Source organism: Larimichthys crocea, chromosome XXII (genome assembly GCF_000972845.2).
Source record: "Larimichthys crocea isolate SSNF chromosome XXII, L_crocea_2.0, whole genome shotgun sequence".
Lineage (NCBI taxonomy): Eukaryota > Metazoa > Chordata > Actinopteri > Sciaenidae > Larimichthys > Larimichthys crocea.
In genome coordinates, this window is record NC_040032.1 from 16,145,865 (window position 1) to 16,169,093 (window position 23,229).

General features: G+C 42.0%; 1 protein-coding gene across 6 annotated transcripts in view; it reads right to left on the reverse strand.

The window, feature by feature from the left end:
• The window catches only part of LOC104920036 (roundabout homolog 1), an 82,135-nt gene that overhangs the window by 16,481 nt on the left and 42,425 nt on the right, over nt 1-23,229 (reverse strand). For all 6 annotated transcript variants that reach the window (XM_027273894.1, XM_027273892.1, XM_027273891.1 and 3 more), the window contains one exon: nt 3,444-3,601. In XM_027273894.1, the coding sequence (XP_027129695.1) occupies nt 3,444-3,601 (158 nt within the window). The remainder of the gene's footprint in view (nt 1-3,443; nt 3,602-23,229) is intronic.

Consider the following 23,229-nt stretch of genomic DNA (forward strand, 5'->3'; position numbering starts at 1 on the left):
AAAATTTATTTGCACAAAACCTCGTCATCCTTTATGAGTATGATGCTTTTGCGTTACAGAGTGATGTTCTCTTATTCTAAAATACAGATTTCTATGCACTTGATGGCATAACAGCAAGTAGTGTTTCTTTCCGTGTGAGCATCTGTATGCATCTCTTTATCCAAGGAGTAGAATCTGCACTGCCTTTCAAGCTACACAGAAGGTCACCCATTACGAAATTACATAATTCATATCTGGTGCTACATTAGCACAGAACCCCGGGAACAAAGACACTGCCTCTTTGTAGAGACCTTCCTCAGATGTTCAGTCAGCCTACTTTGCCTTTCCCAAAGTTTTTTTTTTTTTTTTTTACTTTCTCTTCACTGCTATCTGGAAACACACACACACACACACATGCACATACACAACAAAGAGGTGGAAGACATGCGCTCTATACTGTTTTCATTTTATAACCTCTCCTCCTTACGCCCCCACACACCATGGTAGCTGTCTTTATGATGCTTTGAGTGTGCGCTACTGTACTGATAGTCTGCAGCTATCCGGTGTTAGAGGTGAGCAGTGAGCAGATGTGAACTGCTGCTCTGGTATGTGTACTTTAGCGGCGATTGCTGATTTGAAAACCTCAAAAAACTAACACAAGGCCATTCCTTACACCCGGACCAGATCTGAAACCTTCTCACAGCCCATCACCTTCAATTAAACTTTCAGCCCCCCTTTTTTTTATGATCTAAGATAGCTTTTTTTTCCAGCTCTCACTGAGAACTGAAATCAGGCTTTTCAAACAAGCTTGCTAGAGACACATACACCCATAATGGCACAGTTCTGTTATTTCTTAACAGAGGTCAAAGGTCAAGGCTGCCTACAGTGCTGTGCCGGTGAAGCAGGGGATTCGGCGTCATGCTACACAGCACCTGGCATGGCGAGCACTATCCATTCACCAGCATACGCGCAGAATACATCATTAAGTTGCTGGTGCTGCTGCTACAGGGATGAAACAAGCGGCCTTTCATTTATTAGTCATCCCCCACTCCAGGCTAACCTTCCCAACAGTTCACCAAATAAATAGCAACCAAGAGTGGCCGACATTCCGAATCTGTTGCGAATGATGTGGTTTTAAGAGGAAGATTTAACAAACTGTGGTGTGACTGTGTGGTTGTGTGTACTTTTCATACACAATGCCAACCACTAGTAATCACAAGGAGCAAGTGGGGGAATTTGGGAGCTGGTATGGTAGACTCAGCAATTCCTGTCAATGGATTAGGTTTGGACGGTTACAAGAGTCGGTGCAAAATGTTCTATATATATATGCAGTGTATATATGACTAAAAACTGTAAATTGCAAGATTGCATTGCAGGAAAAAGGGTGTTTATACAGCCATGAATGAGTCATGAATGATATCTGAGATCACTGTTGTGGAATGCTTTGGCAGACAGTGACCATATTTTTACAATATTTTATTGGACCAAAACAAATACATAAAATATAAATGCATGACTTTTGCACATGAACGTTAAGAGATTTACATGACATTAAAACGCTTAAAAGGCTATAGCTGCAAATATGAAATGGGGAAGCTCTGACATTTTCCCAATTACTTGAATGTCAGCGGATGCGTCTTTTATTGGCTCGCAATCTGTGTCACACTGTAGTTTTCCATTTCACAGAGTAAGCACTAATACTTTCGTTCAATGCATAGCCATATTAAAATCAGGTGACTGAGGTTGGCCAGTTGAACCCTGTATAAAGAGATCTGTGTCTTAGATTCATCGGATATCCGTCTGCACTTGGCCTGCTGAGTCTATGTAATTGTCTCTTGATGAACCGATATCAAATTTTGTGGCCGTGTAATGATGCCAGTGAAGTATTCCTCAAGGACTGCAAAGATGATCTCGCTCTAACCAATGCCATCGACTGATGCTAGACTTCTGCCCTGCAACTTTTTTTGCTGTTTGCTGTAAATACTGCTCCACTAGTAACTTTAGCAGCTGATTAAAGAGCAGACCAAGCGCTTTTTTATTTCCTGGACTGACCGCTCCTCGTTTTTAGCAGCAATTCCATCGCTAAGAAATCCAAAATGTGGTTTGTCTATCCTCCATCTCGGACACTGAAACCTCAGCTTTCTCTTCTGCTCAGTGCAGTGCAGTGCTCTCTTTCTTCTGCACATAGCCTTAGATGCCCTACAGGCACACACTTCTGAAGCTGCTTTAAAGTGATTCACATGTGAGGGTTTTTTTTTCAAAATAACTTTGCTTTTTTTAAATTAAAATCAATGAATCACTTGTCCTGTGTGTGCGCGTGTGTGTGTGTGTCTTCTAAGAATCACTATTAAGAATTAACTCACAACTTTATCTGCATATTAGTATTAATAAATGATGGTCCAGGCCACGAGGGGAACACTAAAAAGGATGGGAAGTAGCCGTGTATAACTTGGTGGTGGACTCCTTTGGTCTTTGTACAGTAAGAGATGTCTTTGAGTGAACTCTTGTGGCAAAGACATATTTCCATATAGAAAAGATGATTAGGGAGGACAAAGACAGGCACGTAGAAAGTACAAAGCAAAAAGCAGCCTTTGTATTTCCCTCAGAGGAGACTCCCTCCTGGCTCTGATCCATGCCTCATGACTTAAATCAGAGATAGCTGCTCTGTCCATCACAGTCCCCCAGAGAGACTCTACCTGTCACTCCACACTAACATGAGCTTTGAATCTGCTCTTGTGTGTCCCCGGGAGCATGCACAGACGTTCATATAAACAAATCAACCCACGCGCACACACACACATACACAGACAAAACACACACATGCACACACACAATCATGAGAGTTGCTGGAAACTGGTTCTGTTCTTGAGTTAAAAGGAATGTGAAGCCTGTTCTTGCCTGACCCATCAGATGCTTCTGAGTCTGGAATCAGTTCAGTGTGTACAAAAACATGAAAAGAAAATCCCTGCTGTATACTGTATGCCACATGACAACTTAATATATCAGATTAATAGCATGCTGTATGCTCACATGACGACACTCGCTGGTGTCAGCTTGTTGTTGTTTTTGTGTCGTGCATTTTTGCCATTAGCTATATCAAAAAGCAATATATGTTGACATGAGTACAGATGATTATTATATTGTGTTTTCATCTGAACAGGTTTGCTTTTCTATGCTTCAAAATTACTGCTGCTTTACTGTGTGACGTAATTGTTTCTTTAGAAGTCCGACAAGTGCAACTAAATAACAAAGACAAGACCAAATTGCTTGTGCAGCACAATCCAAGTGCTCTGAAGCCATGCGATTTAATTGTATCTCAGCAAGACATAACATAGCACATGTCTTGTATCATAGTAGATAGTACAAGACAGCAAAGTTTAGTTAATTGCAAAAAAATTGTGTGAACTGTCCCTTTAAGGTCAGGATCATGTGTAATGTTTAAGGTCAAAGCGGTCATCTCTTACTGTGATGCGCTCATCTCTGTCGTCTAAGCTGGCACCGTCTTTCCTCCAGGAGATCGTGGGTTCAGGGTGCCCACGTGGTGGTTGGCACTCCAGCACTGCGGGCTCGCCCACCGCCACCATAACGTCCACTGGGTTCTGTCTGAAGTCATCGCGCAGAACTGGAAAACACACAGGAAAAAGCAGAAAGAAGACAGTCAGCGGAGTGGAATTTAATGATGTTTGGATGTGATTTGACAATGATAAATCACAATATTTGCTTTTGTTGCCGGTGCCTTCAAGTGGGCTGCGTTTATTGCGTCGAGGAGACGACGTGTTTTATGGCTGACTGATGTGGTATTAGCAGCTTTCATAAGCTTTCAAAGCTCTGAGTTCAGAAGTGACATACTGTATGCTGGTGCTGTTTTTAATGTCAGAGCCTAAAGGAATTGCTTTTTAGTTATTCATTTTTTATGTTGTCTACAATTTTCTTATCCCTAGCATGAGAATGAAATTCACAGAACACAAAATTATTGCCACAAGGCCCACTATCACTTCTACATTCATCCAGCGACAGCATTCTGTTTGACTTAAACCACCCGAACAGCAGGATATGTTGTATTTGACTTCTCCATTTGAAGACAGCATAATAAAGGGTTGTTTGCTTGCTCTATTCGTCATATATTTTAAGAGCAGCATACCAACCCTTGTCTAAAATACCTTCTTCTGCGATGTTAATATATAAATCAGCACTGCAATATAACTGACAATCTCTGCCAGAATCCCTCATGTGGTTACTTTCTTATCGAAGCAGGGGACAACTGGGGTCTACCGAGAAAAGCTGCTGAGTAAGCTGGTTGTCTTAATGGCTGACAGTGAAACAAGAAGATGCACTGCTACAGAGCAATGCGGAAAGGTGAGATCCAGACGGCTCCACTAGCAGACAGCGGAAAGCCACCACAGCAATTTATCATCTTTCCGCAACCAGTGGCCTGCGTACAGAAAGAGAGAGAGAGTTCGCCAGCCAGGAGCTGAACTGGAGACAAAGCAAACTCCAAGAAGCCCAACAGAAGAGTGTGATTTCTGGTAGCCACAGGCAGCTCCTTCCTGTCTCCACCATAGGCCATATATAAAGATCTCCACTGTGCAGCCTCAAACCCCAAGTAGTCTCATTATAAAAACTCAAATGTGTCAAAAGAAATCAACCTGAATAGTGTTTAGTGCTTTAAACCGTAGTCGGGGGACTACTATTTGCAAGATTGCTGCAAGAACGAATTGGATGACACACAGCAATTCCAACAGCCTTTTTTTTTGTTTCATACGTGTGAATTTCTACTTCTGACGAGGTGAACAACATGTGCTAATGTAGACGGACCGCTGTTAAGCATTCCCAGTTTTAAATTACAAGGAGGAGTTGGAGGGGGGCTTAGAACCTGAACAAGCCAAAGGGAGCTGAGCCAACATGGAGAGAGCAGAACTTCAGTTAGAGCTGGGTTGGGGTGAAAAGACAGGAAACAATGAGGAAAAAGCATAATCACTCCCAGATGGCGGCAACCCATTCACCTCTGGCTACGGATTTGTTCATAACACTGGCCAAGCAAGGCCCGAGACGCCTGATGAGCACCGTGGATGTGGGAGAACAAATTGGGATGACCTTCTAATTGGAGGTATTTTGGCCCCCGCATTTCTTTTGAGCTCCACTCTGGTGCTCTGCCCCCCCCTCTGATCCTCTGAGCAGGGTTTTGCGACTGGCTGACTGCAGTTGACTGTAGCGCTGATGGGAAACAGCTGTCTGACGACCCCCTCTCCACCACCGTCACCACCACCACCACCACCACCACCGTGTCACATGATAAAAGGCATTCCTCATGGGACGCAAAAACATGGTTGAGGTTACTTCAGACAGGAAGAGAGTGAGATCACAACTGTGCGTACAGTGTGTGAATGTGCGCGTGCACATGTTGATTGATTGACTGATACTATCTTATAATACCGATAGCAATCAGGTTACACATCTGTTTTTGCTATCGTGTGAGGTCCAAACGTCTCCATAGGATCTCGAAAGCTCTGACTATTTATTCTTGGCGATAGCGTTGTAAGAAATAAGGCACGGAGAGATAAGAGTTAAAAGCAGGGGAAGCTTATGAAGGTCCGTGAAGAATGTTCTCGTAAGTGTGCCTGTTTTTCTGTACGTGAACAAGGAATATTTGGCACGTTTTTACGTGTTATACTCCTGTGCCGGGTAAGCACACAAATAATCCGGAACATGTGTCTGTAAAACTGAAACTGTTTATATTCTCAGAAGGAGGAAAATGCATCTGCTTATTAAATCATAATAAGAAATTATGCATGCCCAAGTAAAAACCATGCAAGCATACCAAATGTAAGCACTCTGATTCTTAAAACCTAAAACCTAAGACAGTTCTTGACTGTTCTTGAAGCCTTTTCTTATTTATGTATTAGCTCCACATAACAAAAATACAAATATAATTTCTGCTGTGAACATATCATGACAAGTTATCCAAGAGTTATGTTGCTGACTTTGCCTTCTAACCCCAAACTGCTGAATTCTGATTGATGGATACATGCATTTTTAAAATGTTGCAGGCTGATTAATAAAATGTGGACATCCTGCACTGACTGCCTTGATTTCAAGAACGTCTGAAGAATTATGCAGAGGACAATCACCACAAATTAATCCTTTTTTCGTACCTCTATAAAAAAAAGAAGACATAATTCTTTCTCAGCAGGCTTTGATTGCAGAATCATTAATAATTCTCCTTGTCAACTTCAGCAACTAAATCTTTTACTTTAATCTTGTTTTCCCCCTTCTCTTCGCCCTTGCACGCTTCCATCTGTATTTTAAGGCTTTTTACTCTCTATCATGTCTCTCTTGCAATTCTCAAATCGTACTCGTTTATTTCACATGTTGCACACGTGTGAACTTCACAGGTTTTCAAAGCCATTCATAGCATGCGGACTCTGGGCTTCTAACGGTGAAACCCACCTCTACACCTTCTGAAGCCAACTCAGCTTGCCTGTTTAGCTGGAGCTTTGCACCTCTCGCTGTCTTCTTTTCTCCCTCCATCTGATCCCTCCATCTGAGAATCTCATAGCCCACTTCAAAGCGTCAGCCCTTGGCTTCACCACCGTGGATCTGACAGTGTCAGACTTGTTGTTAGTCCTCTGGAGCCTGAGCCGGAGCTTGAAAGGCCTGCTGCAGTCGAGCTCCCATAATCCTATCTGCAGAGTCCAACTGGACCAAAAAAGGAGCACAATCTAGCCCCACAGACAGGGGTGGGACGGGGCACACATAGTAACCTTATCAAACTACATCACTGCATGAGACAGCCAGAGGCACCTTTTGTCACCACAGCCAAAACTAACCCTCCCTTGTTACTCTATTTTGTATTCAAAGTGCTTTTACAGACTGCTGGTCCAGCTGTACAACTATTTTGGTACAACAATCATTTGCATGTCCCAAAGTCAACATCAACATTACTACAAGGAACTGAAGGTTTAATATCAGTTAAAGCTAAAAGATTTGCCAAAAGCAGAACAGCAGCTGTGCATGCTTCTGCTTCCAACTCATATTAGGCTATAGTGGAGGAATACAATTAGCAATCAGCATATCCGAATGCCCGTTCAGAGACTGCTGACAGATTTTTGGAAAAGGCAAGAAAGCATTTCCACATCATTAGTTTGATGTGTTTTTATGTTTTCATATATTTTGTAATTTGTCACAACCGTCCTATTTGTCAACACCGTCATATACCAAAAAAGAAAAAAAAAGCAGAACACTAATAAAAGCAGGGAGACATGCTGGCTCGAGAAATTAGATATTAAGAATGGAGCCACATTTTTTAACAATCAGCAGGGTCTGAGCTTGATAAGCATAATTAGCTGCCAACTGAATATAAATACAGTTTTTTGTCATGGGAAAATTAAATAGGGGGATGCATAACCCGGACTTTCAATAGCAGATTCAGATCCAGTATAGCAGCCCTCAATTGGCAAAATGTTTTCTCTGATTGGATGTTTTACATGGTTTTGTTGACATTAGGAATAAAGGAATAATTCGACATTTTGGAAACGTATTCGCTTTCTTGTCAATGAGAAAATTGATATTACAATTAAACATACATTAAATATAAAGCTAGCTTCATCTACAGTAGCATAAAGACTTGAAACAAGAGAAAAGAGCTGACTCTGTCCGAAAGGAACAAAAATCAGCCTATCACATTACATGTTTGTTTAATCTGAATGTATGTATGTGTGCTGGGTTATTTCTTGACTGGGCACAGTGAGTTTCTGGAGTCTGTGCTGGTTGCCTGGCAACCTCACAGTGATGACTGAAGACTTTAGGAAAATGTTGAACTATTCCGTTTAATTCCCCTAAGATGTCAAAAATGCAGTAATGATGCCTTTAACAAGTTACCAGAGGCTCAAAATGATACATTATTATTATGGCTAAAAGCCAAAACAGCTGAAAGCCCACTAATGTTCAGTTAATAACCAACTAGATAACCAACTATTTATTTAATATGACTTTAACAGTCATGCCATTAAACGCAAACTCTGTTTGAGCATTATTCAAAAGTATTCACTGCATACCATAATAGTCTTAATCCACTGGAACGCCATACATTATAAATGAATCCATGCATGATTTAATCAAGTTACTTATTCAATATCTCACACACGCTGGCCCCCCTCTAAAGAGTTCAATAGTGAGTGGATAAAAAATGAAAGGTTCACTGAAATCATCCTTGTTGGAATACTCCTGTTATTCCACAGTGTGACTCGTTTTTCATATATTTCATCAGGCCGTGTCAGTGATATGTAAATACTTAAATGGAAAAAAAGACAGAGGCAGACGCTGGAATTATGGTTCCTTCTCTGTTCCGTGGCACTCTGGACTAAGACCACACTAAAACACATTATTCCAAGAGTTAGAAGTAATAAGTAAAAATAAGTACAGGCATGTATTACACTGTCCCAAAGTCTTAATGTTTCCCAGTGCTTCAAAACATTCATCTCAGCCCAAATATAAACCAACCTTCTTTGACTAAAATATCCCAGAGCACTGACTTGAAAATATAAAATATATATATAATAAATACCTAAAGCTACCCTTTAAAATACAGCAATCATCCAACCCTAGCAGATATAAAATCCTTTGACTTTTCTCACAATCTATCTCCTGACCTCTCCCTACCCCCTACATTACTACTTCCATCCATCTCCTCCTCGCTCTTCCAGAGCTGTAGTCTGGAGAGACAGAAAGCTGCAGGAGAAACAGCTGCTCCACAGAAAAACCAATACGTACATACAGCTCACGTACTGGTCAGATAGAACGAAAAAGAGACAGACAGACAGACAGACGTACACACACATATGCACACAGGCACCGGAGGTCCAGTGGGCCCTGCACCTCCTTTGCAAGCGCATACCAAAAGCCGATAACATAATATGAACTGCAACCAACCAAATCCAATAAAAAAATGAAGGTCCTCCACATACAAATGAGGATACATGCATTAGCTCAGGCTCATAACTACGCCACATGAGATTTGTAGAATAACACACCAGCATCCAGCAGACACTGCACACTGCTTACAAAGGAAACAAAAAAATCCTTGCCTGTCCTCCCCAAGCTCCCCTATTTGAATTTCATTTTCTGCAAAGAAATCATTACTCACTAAAGTCCCAGGGCAACCAGATTTTTTTTTTTTTTTTTGCGTCTAGGGCCATAAATCTATCTTAGCCTTGGCGAGCCAATTAACGTAACACAGGGGCTCACTTGTTGGGATAATGCTCCCGGGTTGGATTTGTTGGGCTAAATTTTACACTTTAACTTTTCTCTTTCTCTCATAGACTTAAAAACCTTCCCCTGTGTATAGCTGGCCATGGCCATTAGCTACGAAAGGTGTGTTGGGAATGTTTTCTGGATTTGTATCATGCACTTATTTTCTTTCATTACTTTTTTTTATCTCACGTTATCTTGTGACAACTTTCTTCTCTTCTTCTCTAACTCTTATACATATGAGTATACAGACACAGTACAATAAAACATACATATTTACCCCCAGCCAAGATTGTCTCATAGTTTCATACTTTTATGTTACAAGTTTGGCCTCTTTACTACGTTTAGGTCATGCTGTAAAACATTTTAATGAAATAGGAAAGTCAGAAGAAAGCCTGACAGAAATGATTCTACCTGTGCAATGGACATAAACACAACCTATTAAGAGACACTGCACTCTGACTGGGGGTTTTATGTGCACCAACATGTCGTGTGAGCGTGTCGGTAAGGATGGATGCACCGGTTCATCGGTTCTTGGATGTTCTGACACTCTAATCCTGTTGATGTACGTGCAGAACATATCACTCGTGAGGGGCAGACATTAAAACCGGCTAAAAGGATTGTGTAACCTCCATTTTAATCTCCTCCACTCATCCTTTCCCTCTGTAAGAAGGAAGACAGGAGGGGAGAGAAAGAGGAGAAGCACTGGTGAGAATAAGGAGAGGGCAGATACAGAATGGCGGATGGACATGAAGCAGATTAGAAGAATTAGTCAAGTGGTAGAAGAGCGGGGTGAAACAGCTCCGATAAGGTTAGGGAGATTGTCAGTCACATAAAAGTGCAAAAGGTTGACTCACATTCCCTGCTGTTGCCTTAAAAGTCTTGATTTATCGTCAAAAAGGCAAATGAGAGAAATCAAAACACCAACATCAGTTCGACAATGACTATATTTAACATGCAGGTTCAGAGAGAAAGGAGCAAGAAAGAAACTTTCTCTGTTATTATGATTTATCTCACCAATAAAGCTCGCTGGAGCACCAGTTAGTACAGTATAAGATAAAACAACAAAGTCAAATATTGAATCATTTCAGAATCTAATTAGAAAAGGCGTGAAGGCAGTTGTACATTACATTGTGTTTGGTTTTAAGACATTTTTATGAGCCTTACAGATTTTATCAAATTAAGACTGTGTGAGAGGTTGAGAGGAAATGCACGCACACACACACCACACACACACCACACACATACTTGTTTATGGGATATGTAGTGTTTTTATTGAAAACATTCCCACACATGGCTTATGCTCATTTGACCTGGAACCAACAACATAAGGCAAGAGCGCCCTGCCCTTGGAGATCTGCCATTGAAAAACCAAATAATACACTACGCACTGGACGCACCTGGTGAATGTCAAACTGTTATTTAGACAAATAGCAAAGACCGTACCGGTGCCAAAGTGTAATGCTCTATTGAATATGTGGCATAGATTTGCTTTAATTCAACATGTTGTTGTTGCGTCTGCACAGAAGCCCAGTGTCACAGATAATGGTCAATAATCAGATGACGTTTAGATCTTTAAAAACTTGTCTGCAAACCTCACAAATCCATTTTTATTATTTATAATGAATAACAGTTGTTGTTGTCTTTAACCAATGGCTCTAATGAAGTCCAGAAGTGAATCCATAACATCGTTACTCTCTATCTGTTGGGTTTTATGCAAGTCTATTACTGTATATGTATATGTTTCTAGAATTATATGAGCATTAGGTTATAGTATTTCAACTATATCCATTCCTTCACATTTCTGCAACAGTGACAGGCTTCCATGCTACAGGGGCAATTACTGCGTGACCTGTATATCACCGGAATATGGGAGTAAACCCACAAGTGTACCACTTATTAAAAAAGGGGCCCAAATTGCATTACTTTGCAATAAAAAGGAAAAGTAAATTAAAAAATAGCTGCTCTGAATATTATTTGTGTTGGATTATTTCCTCTGGCATCGACTAAATAAAGCAAGGAATCGTTCAAACCATCCAACATGCTAATCACTTTTAAGTACGTTTTATAATTAATTTCGCCAAGGCTATGCTATTTCATTAAATCAAGCTTCTATTAAGCAAAATAAATGAGGAGAAAGTAAATCTGGCTCGATATGGCAGCTCGGTCCATTCAATCAGTGCAAATGGGTTTTGGGCAAGAATCACAATGCATGTGGAAGGACAAGTTTAACAAAGGCACCTTTTGTATTTTTTATGCTCTCTTATATTTGCAAGGAGACTCTGAGCACTTTCTCAGTGTTGTGATGATGCAAGCCTTGTATGGCTGAATCTTTCTGAAGTCTGGATAAAATGTTTAGATGCGGGGGCGGTGTCTGCTCCTGCCATCTGTTATTTTGTGAGCAGCCTATACTTTGTAGACCGTTGAGCTCTTTAGCCCATCCCCATAAATTCATACAGCCACCTCAGGTAAACAATGCCAACCTGTGTGTTGTAAGCTAAACTCATTAAGCACGTCGTCCTTTACTTTAACCACCTGCCGCAAGCTTAAAAAAAAAAAAGTGATTGTGAAACGAGCAACCAGCGACCAGTCACACAGAAACTGCCCTTTAATTATTCCAAACAAAACTGGGGTTCCTTCTGGTGTGAGCGATAACAAGAGGCGAAACGGTGGACAATGCTGGGTGGATGACACTAATGAGCGACAGGCGGGTGGACACGGAAAGGTGCATGACAGGGCATTGACAGTAGCAGGGTAAAATGGCAATAGAGCACAGGCAATAGTTGGGGATTGTTGAACTCAAAGCACAGTGACCTACATACTGAGATCTGTACTAACAATACCTTTCCCATGGAGACCTGACCTCCTGCAACGAGATGGCTAACAATCCTGTCCTGTAGGCACACGAGCATTGCTTTATTACATTAAAAAAGGGCCTGTTCCAGGTGTGAAGCAATTCCCCCACTCATCTGAGACGACAATCAAGATCGGGGAAAAAAAGTGATTTGTGATTCAAATCAGACAAAATCTCACCAAAAAAAAAACCCAGGCTGTTTGCACTGTTAATTGTGACAGCAACAGCGCACACCTGAATCCTTTTTAGATAGCAGGAAGTGCACACCAATGAGCACGAGAATGGTACAAAACCAAATCAAGTCCTCTTCTTCTAAATAATGGAGAGAGCTGGAAGCAGTTGAAACGTGGCCCTTTCTCTCCAGGGCAAGAGTCCCCTTGCATGAAAGTACAAAAAAAAAAAGCCATACACACACGCACACACGCATGCACACACACCACCCTTTAACCCTCTCATTAGTATAATCCTGCATGAGAAGAGTAAATTGTCATGAATAAATCCACTTAGAAGCCAGCGAATGAAAGACTTTCACTTTGAGATGGTTGCATTACCATTTCAATAAGCGTGCCATGCTGCAAAAACGTTGGCAGTGTTTGACAGAGTAATTGGGAACATTAACGAGTACATAAAATATGGTTGGCGAGGGGAGGCGTGTATGTAAGTGAGTGTGTGTGCGAGTGTGTCAATTAATTTTTTTGCACCAAAAAAAAATAAAATAAAAAATCGTAGATTTTCTTTCCACTAATAAGGCCAATGAATCCCCCCTAAAGGAGAGATTTGTGAGAAAGACTTTGCGGGCTTTGTTAGACAAAACAAAAGGACTAGAAAGCAGACAAGTAGACAGCAGTCAGACCTTGAGACAAATGTATTCCAGTGTATTGGCCCATAGAAACCTTTGTTTGAGCTGCATGACCTTAGTGATGATGTTTGGAAAATCTCCTTGGGCTAGGTTGAGTTCTAAATAAGCACCTTCGATGAACTGTACACAAATAAGCAAAAAAGGGGCAACACTTCAGGGTATGCGCAATTACACATTGCAGACAGAGCATAAATCTGAAGCTTAGTGGGCTACTCTCTGTTTAAATGAGAATCTACCCTAATTCCTACCTGGCCTTTTGTTTGTGAAAGAAGACAGAGTGGAGTAGAGATAGAAATAATAAAGAGCAAAAAACCCAGGAGAGACGCTCCAAGCGAAGAGTGCAACCGGGTCACAAAGAGAAGCGATGGAGAGGAGGAGGAGGAGGAAGAGCTGTTGGAAGGGAGGGCGATGTATTGTAACAAAGAGAGAAAAAAGTGAGCAAAACAAAGACATACAAGCATTGGGTAGGGTTAGAGACGCAGACACAAAGAAACAAAGAGCTACAGTGAATGCAGCGCTGAAGGAGACGACTAAAACAGTCACTGCAAGGTAGTGTTGGCGGGTGCCAAAAACAGGCAAAGTTATGTCCAAACGGACACGTGCACGCAAGTCACACACACACGCTCGCAGTTACAGCTATGTTCCGCATCCTAATGTACCCTGAGGTGCCCTAGTCCTTTCCCCTGTCATCAATCTGAGAGACAATTCAGGACCCAGGAGAGTGAGAGAGGCCACGGGCAGGTATGTTACGCTCTCCAGTGTGACAGAAATAAATAAAAAAAGAAAAAGAGGTGGATGATATAAATCAGACAAAGATAGCAGACAGAATCATAGGCTGTTCTATCTGAGACTGTGGCATTATATTCCACGCCATATTATGCTGATTGACAGGCTTATATTCTGCCCGTGAGATACACAACATAACACAACAATGGTTTTATTCAAGCAAAGAAAATTACATTTGTGTGATGGGGGGGTGTAAGACGCTGACAGTGCAGGTACAGATAGCAGTCACGTGACTCCGAGGCGTGTATATATATAGATGCTGCATTTGACACTTTATCTTATACACATTACTTCTTCACAACTGATGGGATATGTGTAGAAATGCAGTATTCAGATTCAGAGCCATTCAGTGCATCCTGTCAGGTGTTTGATAGTGATAATGATGCGTGCAGGCGGGGTGAAGTAGATGTAGTAAGCACAGCGCCGCATTACCTACTACTTACTTGTGGAGCAGATGGTGTGTAACAACTGTGGGGTTTCAAGCATTCTGTTGCATTTCTCCATTCTCAATCATTTATCACCCTTCAAGAAGGCTTCTAGATTAAAAAAAAAAAAAAATCCGAGCTTGGTGCAACCATATTACCATTAACTTCAGAGGGGTTTCAGGAATGAAATCATCATATGCAAAGATAGTTTCGTGCCGAGATTTTGCGCGGTTTTACGACACAAAACAGCCTAAAAACAGTAGTTCTGGTGGTTATAACCCTCCTTAAATCATGAAGAGTCTAAAAACTGGTGATTCAGAGCAGGAACGGGAAGAGGAATCGGGTATAACGACGAGCTTGTTTGGTTTGGACCGAGCTGCACCAGGGAGGAATGACTGGAGAGAGAAATGAATGAGGGGTGAAAGATGAAACTTTAATGATCCCTCTGGGGAAATCGGGGTCATCGCGGCAGAGCAGAGAAGGGTACAGACGAGAACAGGACGAATGCCGCCTGCTGTAGATAATACGAGCAGTTAAAACGAGATAAACGCATAAAGGAGTATTCCGCAGATAATTAAACGCAGTCAAAAGGTTTCCGATTTAGACGTCAAAAACGTGTTTGTGTCCGGCAAAAAATAAACGAAAAACACCGGATTGGTGCGCAAACGTTCGTCGTGAGATGTTGAGAAATTGCAGATGGAGCAAACGTTGCAGGAAAAGGGAAGAAGAGAGTGAAGACAGATTGAGCAGAGGAGGGAGCGAGGGCCAGGAGGGCTGTGTGAAGCAGTCCCCCAGCCCCTTTAATTGGTAGGAAACAAGAGGTCTCTGAATAAACACCCGCCACAAGAGAGAGGCTGGCTCATTTTTCCTTCCTTGTGCTATCCTCCTTTTTCTCCTGAGTAGTTTAACTGAAGCTAACTCCAAGTCGTGCTCCCCTCAAAAGCTCTTCCTCCTCCTCCCTCCTCCTCCTCTCTGTACTTCCCCTTCACTCGTCACCAGCACGGGCTGTCTATCCTCCATCCTCTCCTGTGTATCTGTCTGTTGCTGGGACGACACACCAAACACCATCTGAAGATTTCCAAATATAACAACAAAATGCTCTCGGAGCAGCTCCGATCCCCTCCATCGCTACACCTCGACCATCTCCGCCTCTCTTTTTCTCCTCTCACCACTGGCCTGCTGTCTTCCCCTTATTTCTGCTTTTTTGGTTCTTCTCCCTAATTATCTCACAGAGGACGTGGGGTAGCCCCCCGTACCATCCCCCCACACCTCTACAGCACCACCGCTACTGAAAGACCCTGATGAATAATTTCACGTTTCTCGAGCCCTCTCTTTCTCTCGTTCCTCAAATTGATTATTGTACAGAAAGCACAGCTAAAAGAGCAGCCCACTGGGTAATTTGTCTTTCTGACGAGGAGAGTTCACGGATAGGTATGGGGGGAGGGGAAAGCAGAGGGCTTCGAAATGATATGCAAAAGGCAGGAGAGAAAAACTTGATTATACGAAGAAAAAAAAATTCGATATTGGATGTTTCGCCCAGTTCTTGCCTATGATAGCCCATTCCGTTTGAAGTTGCGGTCGAGGAAAGTGGACATACGCACGTGAAAATGTTGCCAGATAATTGGGCAAAGTGCGAGAAGTACGCGCCTGACAAGCATCTGTGATTACATAAAGCCCACTGGAAAATAAAGCTAATACAACACCCTGTCGTCCTATTCCTCCATCCCCACTGCGCTGTTCTGTAAATCCCTATCACAAACACTGCTGCAGGCCCGTGGCTGCAAACATTCATCTGTCAATGTTTGATTCCACGTAAACAAGACCGACTGATGCGCCTGTTGGACGATGCCAGCCTCCAGGTGTTTTCAATCTCCTTGACAATGACACTCCCATTGATTGGCGTGCAAGGCTACAGTGATGACAGGGATGGAGGGTATCATTTGGGCACCACAGGAAAGATCACTAAGCGCGTGTACAGACACCCTTGCCTTATCATTAGTATGAGCATACCCATGAAAATACACGCACCTACCCTGACTCAGTCCCCTGCAACATTAGGTGACTCACCTAAATGGATAGAAGCAAATTAACAGGCCAAGTTGAGGGCAATAAAGTGCGTCACCGACAATTTTGGTTGAGGCAAGTGCACACCTGAATATCTTTTAGTGACACCAAAGACATATTTCTACATTTGCCATTCTTGTACAGGTTCCAAAATCTAGATTTGCCAAGGCAAGTACACACTTGAATATTTTTTTTTTTAACAACACTAAACACACACATTCTTGTATAGGTTCCACCATGTAGCTTTTGATTCTCCACCCGGTGTAAAGTAAGCTGAATCAGCCCCCCACCAAGCCTTCTTCTCATCTCTCTTTCTTTTCCGCGCATGTACTGTACACCCTCATCACTTTTCGTTTCTCCCTCGCGTCTTCCCGTCTTCCGACTTCAATCTCTGCTTACTCTCATCTCCTTTGTTTCCTCTAAGCTATCTCACCATCTCTCAAGGCTTTGCTCCTCCCCCGTCTGTTTTTTTTCTCCTTCTTCTTCTCTCCTGCTTCAAACCTGCTCCAAAGTCTTTCAACTATGCTAGATTTTTTTTTAAGGCTCCTTCCCTCTTTTTCTCTCTCTCCAGTCCTGTTGTGCATTCTCCACCCCCCCAACCCTCCTCACACCACCACCCCCCAAACCCTCCTAATGGATCCCATGTCAGCAGAATACCAGAGTAAACCGCACAACTGCACTGTGGCTTCGTGTCTGTCTCTGCCTCAACGTCTCTCTTCTAATGTATGAAAAAAAATTGTGAGAGAGAGAAAATGAATAGAAAAACTGCTGGCTGAACATTACAGTAAAAAGGATTCTACTTATTTCATAAAAAAAAAGTGTCTTATATTTCAAATAAATAATCCTTACAGGAGCACATGCAGGGATGTTGTTGCTGTTGTATGGCAGCCAATCTGTCATTTAAAGATCACATGTGAGATTTTACTTCATCCCCCTTACTTGACGAAGTCTTTATGTGATCAAGGGTCAGCGCTGCCGTACTTTCACATTATGTTGTTTTTTTGATGTTTTTTTTTGCTGAGTTCGAGTTTCCTTTATGCATGTAGCCATGGAAGCTATCACTAAACATGATAATTACCCAGTTCTTCTATGTTCCAAAGAAACTGCTGTTGCTTCTGGTAAACTCAGCACTTACTGTGCATGAGAAGATTTTTCCCTATTTTGTGCCACAGCTTGTATCCCAGAGGAAATTATAGGGAAATGTGCTTAATAAACGATCCTGTCTCTTAGAAATGACGTGTGTATGCTACTAATTTGCAACAGCAAATATGTTTTGTTAGAAACATGATGCCGCCTGGATTATATATTTTTTTTATCAACATGGAGAAATGTTAATTAAAGGGGCATTTTACCACTGGAAACATTGTCTTTTCATAAAACCCGGCCTGTCTGTGCGGGGGAAACGCACAAATACTTCTGAAATCTGTGCTACGTGACCAGAGAAAACTAAGAAAAAAGGCTGTGCCATTCTTTTTTTGGTCAAGAGGTAGAACATCTGCAAGAACCAGAATGCATGTGGCCACAATGGACAACAAAACACTACTTGTGGTGGGTGAAATTTGGTTTTGGTATGCTAGAAAAAGGGGCTTTTTTGTATTACAGCAACAACACTAAATATTAAAAAAACACTAAATTTGTTTCTGAAAACATTGGAGGTGAGAAACAGACAATGCAGTAACAGATATCCATAGATTCAGATGAATATTTAATCAGCATTGTGTCTAGTTTGGTGGTTTGATCTGAGTTTCATGAGCCCCTCGCTCTATCCAACTGTCTGTGGAGGCGGGCATGTAAAAATGTGGTATTACAATCTGTAGTTTGACCCTAGAGCTGGCAAGATGTTACATGCAACATACTCATTTGCATATAGGGGCCCATTTGCATATACCACTCAGATTTTAACGATAGAAGAACGGTTAAAAATCGTCCGAGCTTCCCTTTTTAATGTAATGTAATGAGTTGCAAAATGTTCACAGACAACTTTGTCCCAAACGATCTACTCCTGCAATACAATATCTGCTTGTGGTGACTTAAAAGCTAACTAAACTTAATGGTTATGTTTATACAAGTCAAAGCACTTGAGGTTAAGGTTCGAGAAAGAACATGCTCTGAGTGAAACGTCGAAAAAGTCAACAAGGACTTGAAGCACTTGACAGGACATGTTTACTTTATGAATAATGTGACTGGAGCCACAATCATTTCCATTAACCAAAGTGTTTCTGTTGCCTAGACGTAACCACACGCAGGTCTCGCCATGCAAACCGGCGTGGCAGGTTATTATGTTAAATCAAACATTTGAAAGTTACAACGTGTGCCGCTAAATGTGACACGTTAATTTGAGCCATTTCGGCACACACAAAGGGCTGCTGCCATATTGGGAGAAAAGGATGCACTTAGATGAGTGTTTAATTTTTTTCATGATGGATTTTAATGTGATTTTCAAAAAACTGTCTCTAACAAATCATATCCTTTTAGAGGCTAAAAAAGCATGTTGTGGAACGAAAATATTACACGTTGTCAATCTTTTTTTCTTTTTTTTACCAACAATGTGCTGTAGTCTTAGAAGAAACTATGGTTGATTAAAAACCTGGCACTGACTATTTATTATTATAATTATAATTTTCACATAAATGCCATGTCCATCTATCAGGATGCGCTTTCCAAGCTTCATGTAGCTCTTTATTACAGCAACAAACTCAAGAGATGTGAGTACAACAGCAGGAAATGAAACAGAGGTATAGCTCTTTGGCTTGGGTTGTTGTTGCCTCTTCTGTTAAGAGTATAGCGAGCCAGCAGTAGTGTGTGCATGGGGGCAGTAACCTGTGTGACAGAAGACCCGATAATACGCAGACTGGGACAAACTATCGCATCTCTGCTGGTCTCTGCACTCCACAGGTACACGGCATCCCAGGCAAGCCCAGGCAATGACAAATGGACCCAATTTCCATTTATTTATCTATCTGTTGTGCAGGACCACAGAACACATGCTAGCCTGCCCCTCCATAAATCTTTATCCTGTTAACGTAACACCATTAAACCGACACATTAGCCCTCCCGTGTAGCAGAGACTAATCAAGCGAGTCGTCGCACGATTCGTTTATCCGTTGGAATTACTGGGGGAAAACATACGTCAGGCGTACAGTTATAAAAATCACTGCAGACAAGTGACCTCACATGTGCACTTCTGCACATGATGTAAAAAAAAAAATCCCGCTAAACAATTCTGGAAAGGGAAAATGGCTGGATTTCACTCAGAGGATAAATCAGGGGCTAAAGCCTCACTTATAACACAATGATACGTTTCCGCCGCGGAGATAGAAAGGGCTGGTAGGAGGCCGCGGGGGAGTGATGGGGTCAGGGGCGAGGGGAGACACACACATTTATACTGTTTAGATTTGATAAGGCCTGGAAATTGCAGAGAGAGAGGCACCCACTTCTGGAGAGACAAGCAGCCTGCCAGTATGTCTGTGACTCCAGCAGGGCTGGCTCAGTGAGGAGAGCCTCACATGACATGACGCCCCCCTCTCTGCCATTAACCCCGCTGACAAAATCTTGCCTCTTACAAAGACATCCACATTATCATCAGCCAATCTGACTGGCCCATCTATAAACATTACTCTAGAATTAATATTTCTTTCTCTACAGGCCGGCTCACTCCCTCTCCCTCTTGCACACAATCTCATAGCTTCAATCACATCCCCTCCCTCCTATTTCACTGACATTAACGCACACCCACATAAACTCTCCCTGCTGGTTTTGTCATATTACCTGACAGAACACCAACATTTTTTATTTAAATTTTTTTCCTCAGTGCCAAGCAGCCAATGGTGTGAATGGTTGAGCCGCTGGATTTAATTAGTGCTGCGCCCATATGGATTAGGAAAGAGACAGGCACATGCACAAGCAGGAAGTATGTCACATTCCCACCTGATCAGCTGTTAACATTGCCCTTGGTTGCATGCATAGACAGTTGCACACATGAATACACACACCAGAGGGGGAAAAAAGAGGTGGTGGGAGGAGGTGCGGGCCAATCCGCAGCTTTGTAATCAAGTGATTTCTTTGCTGTAAATTTAATTGGTTTTAGCAGCGGCGTGCAAAGGAAACGTTAAGGTTGGCTTGCTGCACCACGTGAAGGGAGACAGCTGCTCTGATGGGCACTAGGCAAGGAAGGAGAGGAGGGAGCAAAGTGAACATATTGCTAAATAGATTATTTTAAGAACCAGCAAGGTTGATAAACAACATACTGTCATACTGGCAGCAGAGGGGTAGATACAGATGGATGGAAGGACGGGCAAACACTTGCACCAGTCTACTGGATATTCTCTTGGCCTCTCACTCACTTTTACTGAATCCCACACACACACACACACGTGACAAATTTCTGTCAACTTCAAGTGCAAATTTACAGGTCAGAGATTGTTAAATCTGGACCCAGAAATCTATATATTTAGCCAATACTATTTTTCTGGTGTGTCACCTACCATCTGTCCCCTTACCCTACTTTATAATATGCCCTACTAGGACGGTACACAGGGTGACACACTTGAGACTGGGATACAAAGTGTATTCCTCAGTTAATACAACGTGCCAACTATGATTAAGTTGCAGCCATACAAGCATTGCAATGCTGTGATACACTAGTACATGCTATTACATTCAGTATATGCTCAGCATGCTCCTAACTAGTGTCATTAGTATCAAAAACATGAGATCACATCTGATTTTAGGTCAAAGCGCGAATGTGACTGTACTTTAAGAGCTGCTCTTTGCAATTTATTTTGTGTGGTTGACCACTGACGTACTGAAAAACCCTGGCAGTAATGATTTGGTGCTTTGCTGAGCGGTGCCAACAGTGCAAATTAGCAAAGAAGAGATCATTTCCTAAGATGATGTTTTTTTAAAAATAGTTTCTTCATAACCACATGTACGCTTCTCTTATCATGTGACAGGAGTGAGTAGGTGGGGAAAAAGACTTCTCCGCCAGATAAATAAGACCCTGGTATTTGCTCGAACGATTTCCTCCACTAAAGTGTCTATTTGTCTTCTTAAGGCCAGCTTTAGAAGTCAAATTATGCACTCCTCCTGGAATTAGTTTTCACGGATTGATCCGCTACCTGAATGCCATTTCCTCATTTCTATCCGACTCTACCCTCAAAGCACGAGCCTAATGGAGTCATCAATGATGCGTAGAGGCTGAGAAACGAGCTGTAATAGGGTAAAAGTGTTTGGTTATTCTTTACCCTTACCAAGGCTACTTGGTAATGTGGTATTTAGTTTCAGCTGTATAAATAGTGAATAATACATAGCGATATATGCTACGTAATGTCATGGTGGTTAAGGCATTTTGTGCAGCTAAGCTCTGTATGAATAATAGCGTAATCCGCTGCAATTATGGATAGATAACTTATAATTAGCTCACTGTAATCCCTCCAGCTGTCTTCCTCTTAGTAGACTCAGCACTGTCTGGATCCAAATAGGAAGAAATGAGAAAGAGGGCAGTTAGGGAGCGGGATATCCTTTTCTGGGAAGACTATTCTAGCGTTGTCGACTCAAATGAAAAGTTGTCCTTCACAGCCTGTGGCTAGACAGTTTCTTTTGTGTCTCTATAGGCTTCACGGGAGGAGGAGAAAAAAAAAATCGCACGTAGAGGAGCAAATCAGGGTCGAGTCGAGGTCAGCGTTAATTATCATTTCCGCTGCAGTCAGTGGCGTTGGCTTCTCCACCTCCCACACAACAAACCCGCTGAATTCCACATTACACCAAGGTTTTCTGTCTAGCCATGGTTGACTTCCATTTTCTTAATTTCAATTCGCCGCCTCATGTGGCAGCGTGTGTCCAAATTAATTGGAATGCTGTTGTTGTTTTTTTCCGCTCCGCTTGATATAAATATGCAACTGCTCGCGGGTTTCCAAAGGGAAAGCGGGAGGTCAACGTACATTTGCGGGTAGCCTTTCGATAATTTACAAGGCAAGGAACAGTGAGATTTACTGGAAATGAAACCCAGTGATTAGACCCAGTAGGTGTCTCTCTCCTGAAGGTAGTCTGTGTTTAATAGCTTCCACTGAAGCGTACTGACTAACATGCATGAGTTTCTAAAGTGCTGGTGTTTGTGAGCATGTCGTTCTGTTCAGAAACCAAATGGGAGTGACAGGGAGGGCTATTCAACATGGCAGACTGTGTATACTGTAAACAATGTACAGCACATTCCCTGCTGTGTGTTCACGGGAGTGTGAAGCTTCTTGCACTTCTCTCTCCCAGAAGCAATTTTGTACTAGAGTCATCTTGCTGTGCTGTTTCTCCTCACTACACACATACACTCAGGGAGGAAGCATTAATATCTATTAAGGTTGCATGTCTATTTGTAATACATCAACGACACTCTCGCCTAAATTTTTGCTCTTTCTTTTCATTAAATGCCCAATGGACTCGAGATGTTCGACTACGATTTTGGCTTTCAGAGGAATGGAGGTGAATAGAATTGTATTTCTGGTGCTCCTAACATAAACAAAAAGCAACATGTCTTTCCAGAAAAAAGGGCTCCCATTACTAAGCAATGGAACTGCTTTCAAATAAAATAATAGTCCCTATAGAAAGCACTGAGAGCGTGTTGTGTAATATTCGAAATGGGACACATTTCATTTTTCTGTACATAGATGCTGCTATTGAACCTGGCTTGGTGCTGTGAATCTAGCATGATGATCTACAGATGCTACGGGTCCTCTTCCACCCAGTTGTGGATGTGTGTGTGTGTGTGGCTTCTACAGTAGCCCATAATAGACAAACTAAACAGTGGCTCTTTGAAATGTGAAAAAAACACAAGAGGCCCCATCTAATTTCTCCTTCACGCTAAGAAGAAGAGCAACCACAGTGCTACAGATGTCACTAAATCCTATACTCTGTTAACAAAACACCCAAACAACTTTTAGATGCTTCTAACTCCGTGAATTTTTGTCTCATTACGGGGCTAAATGGGATTTTCATTTAGCCCCGTAATGAAACAAAAATCAAAACAA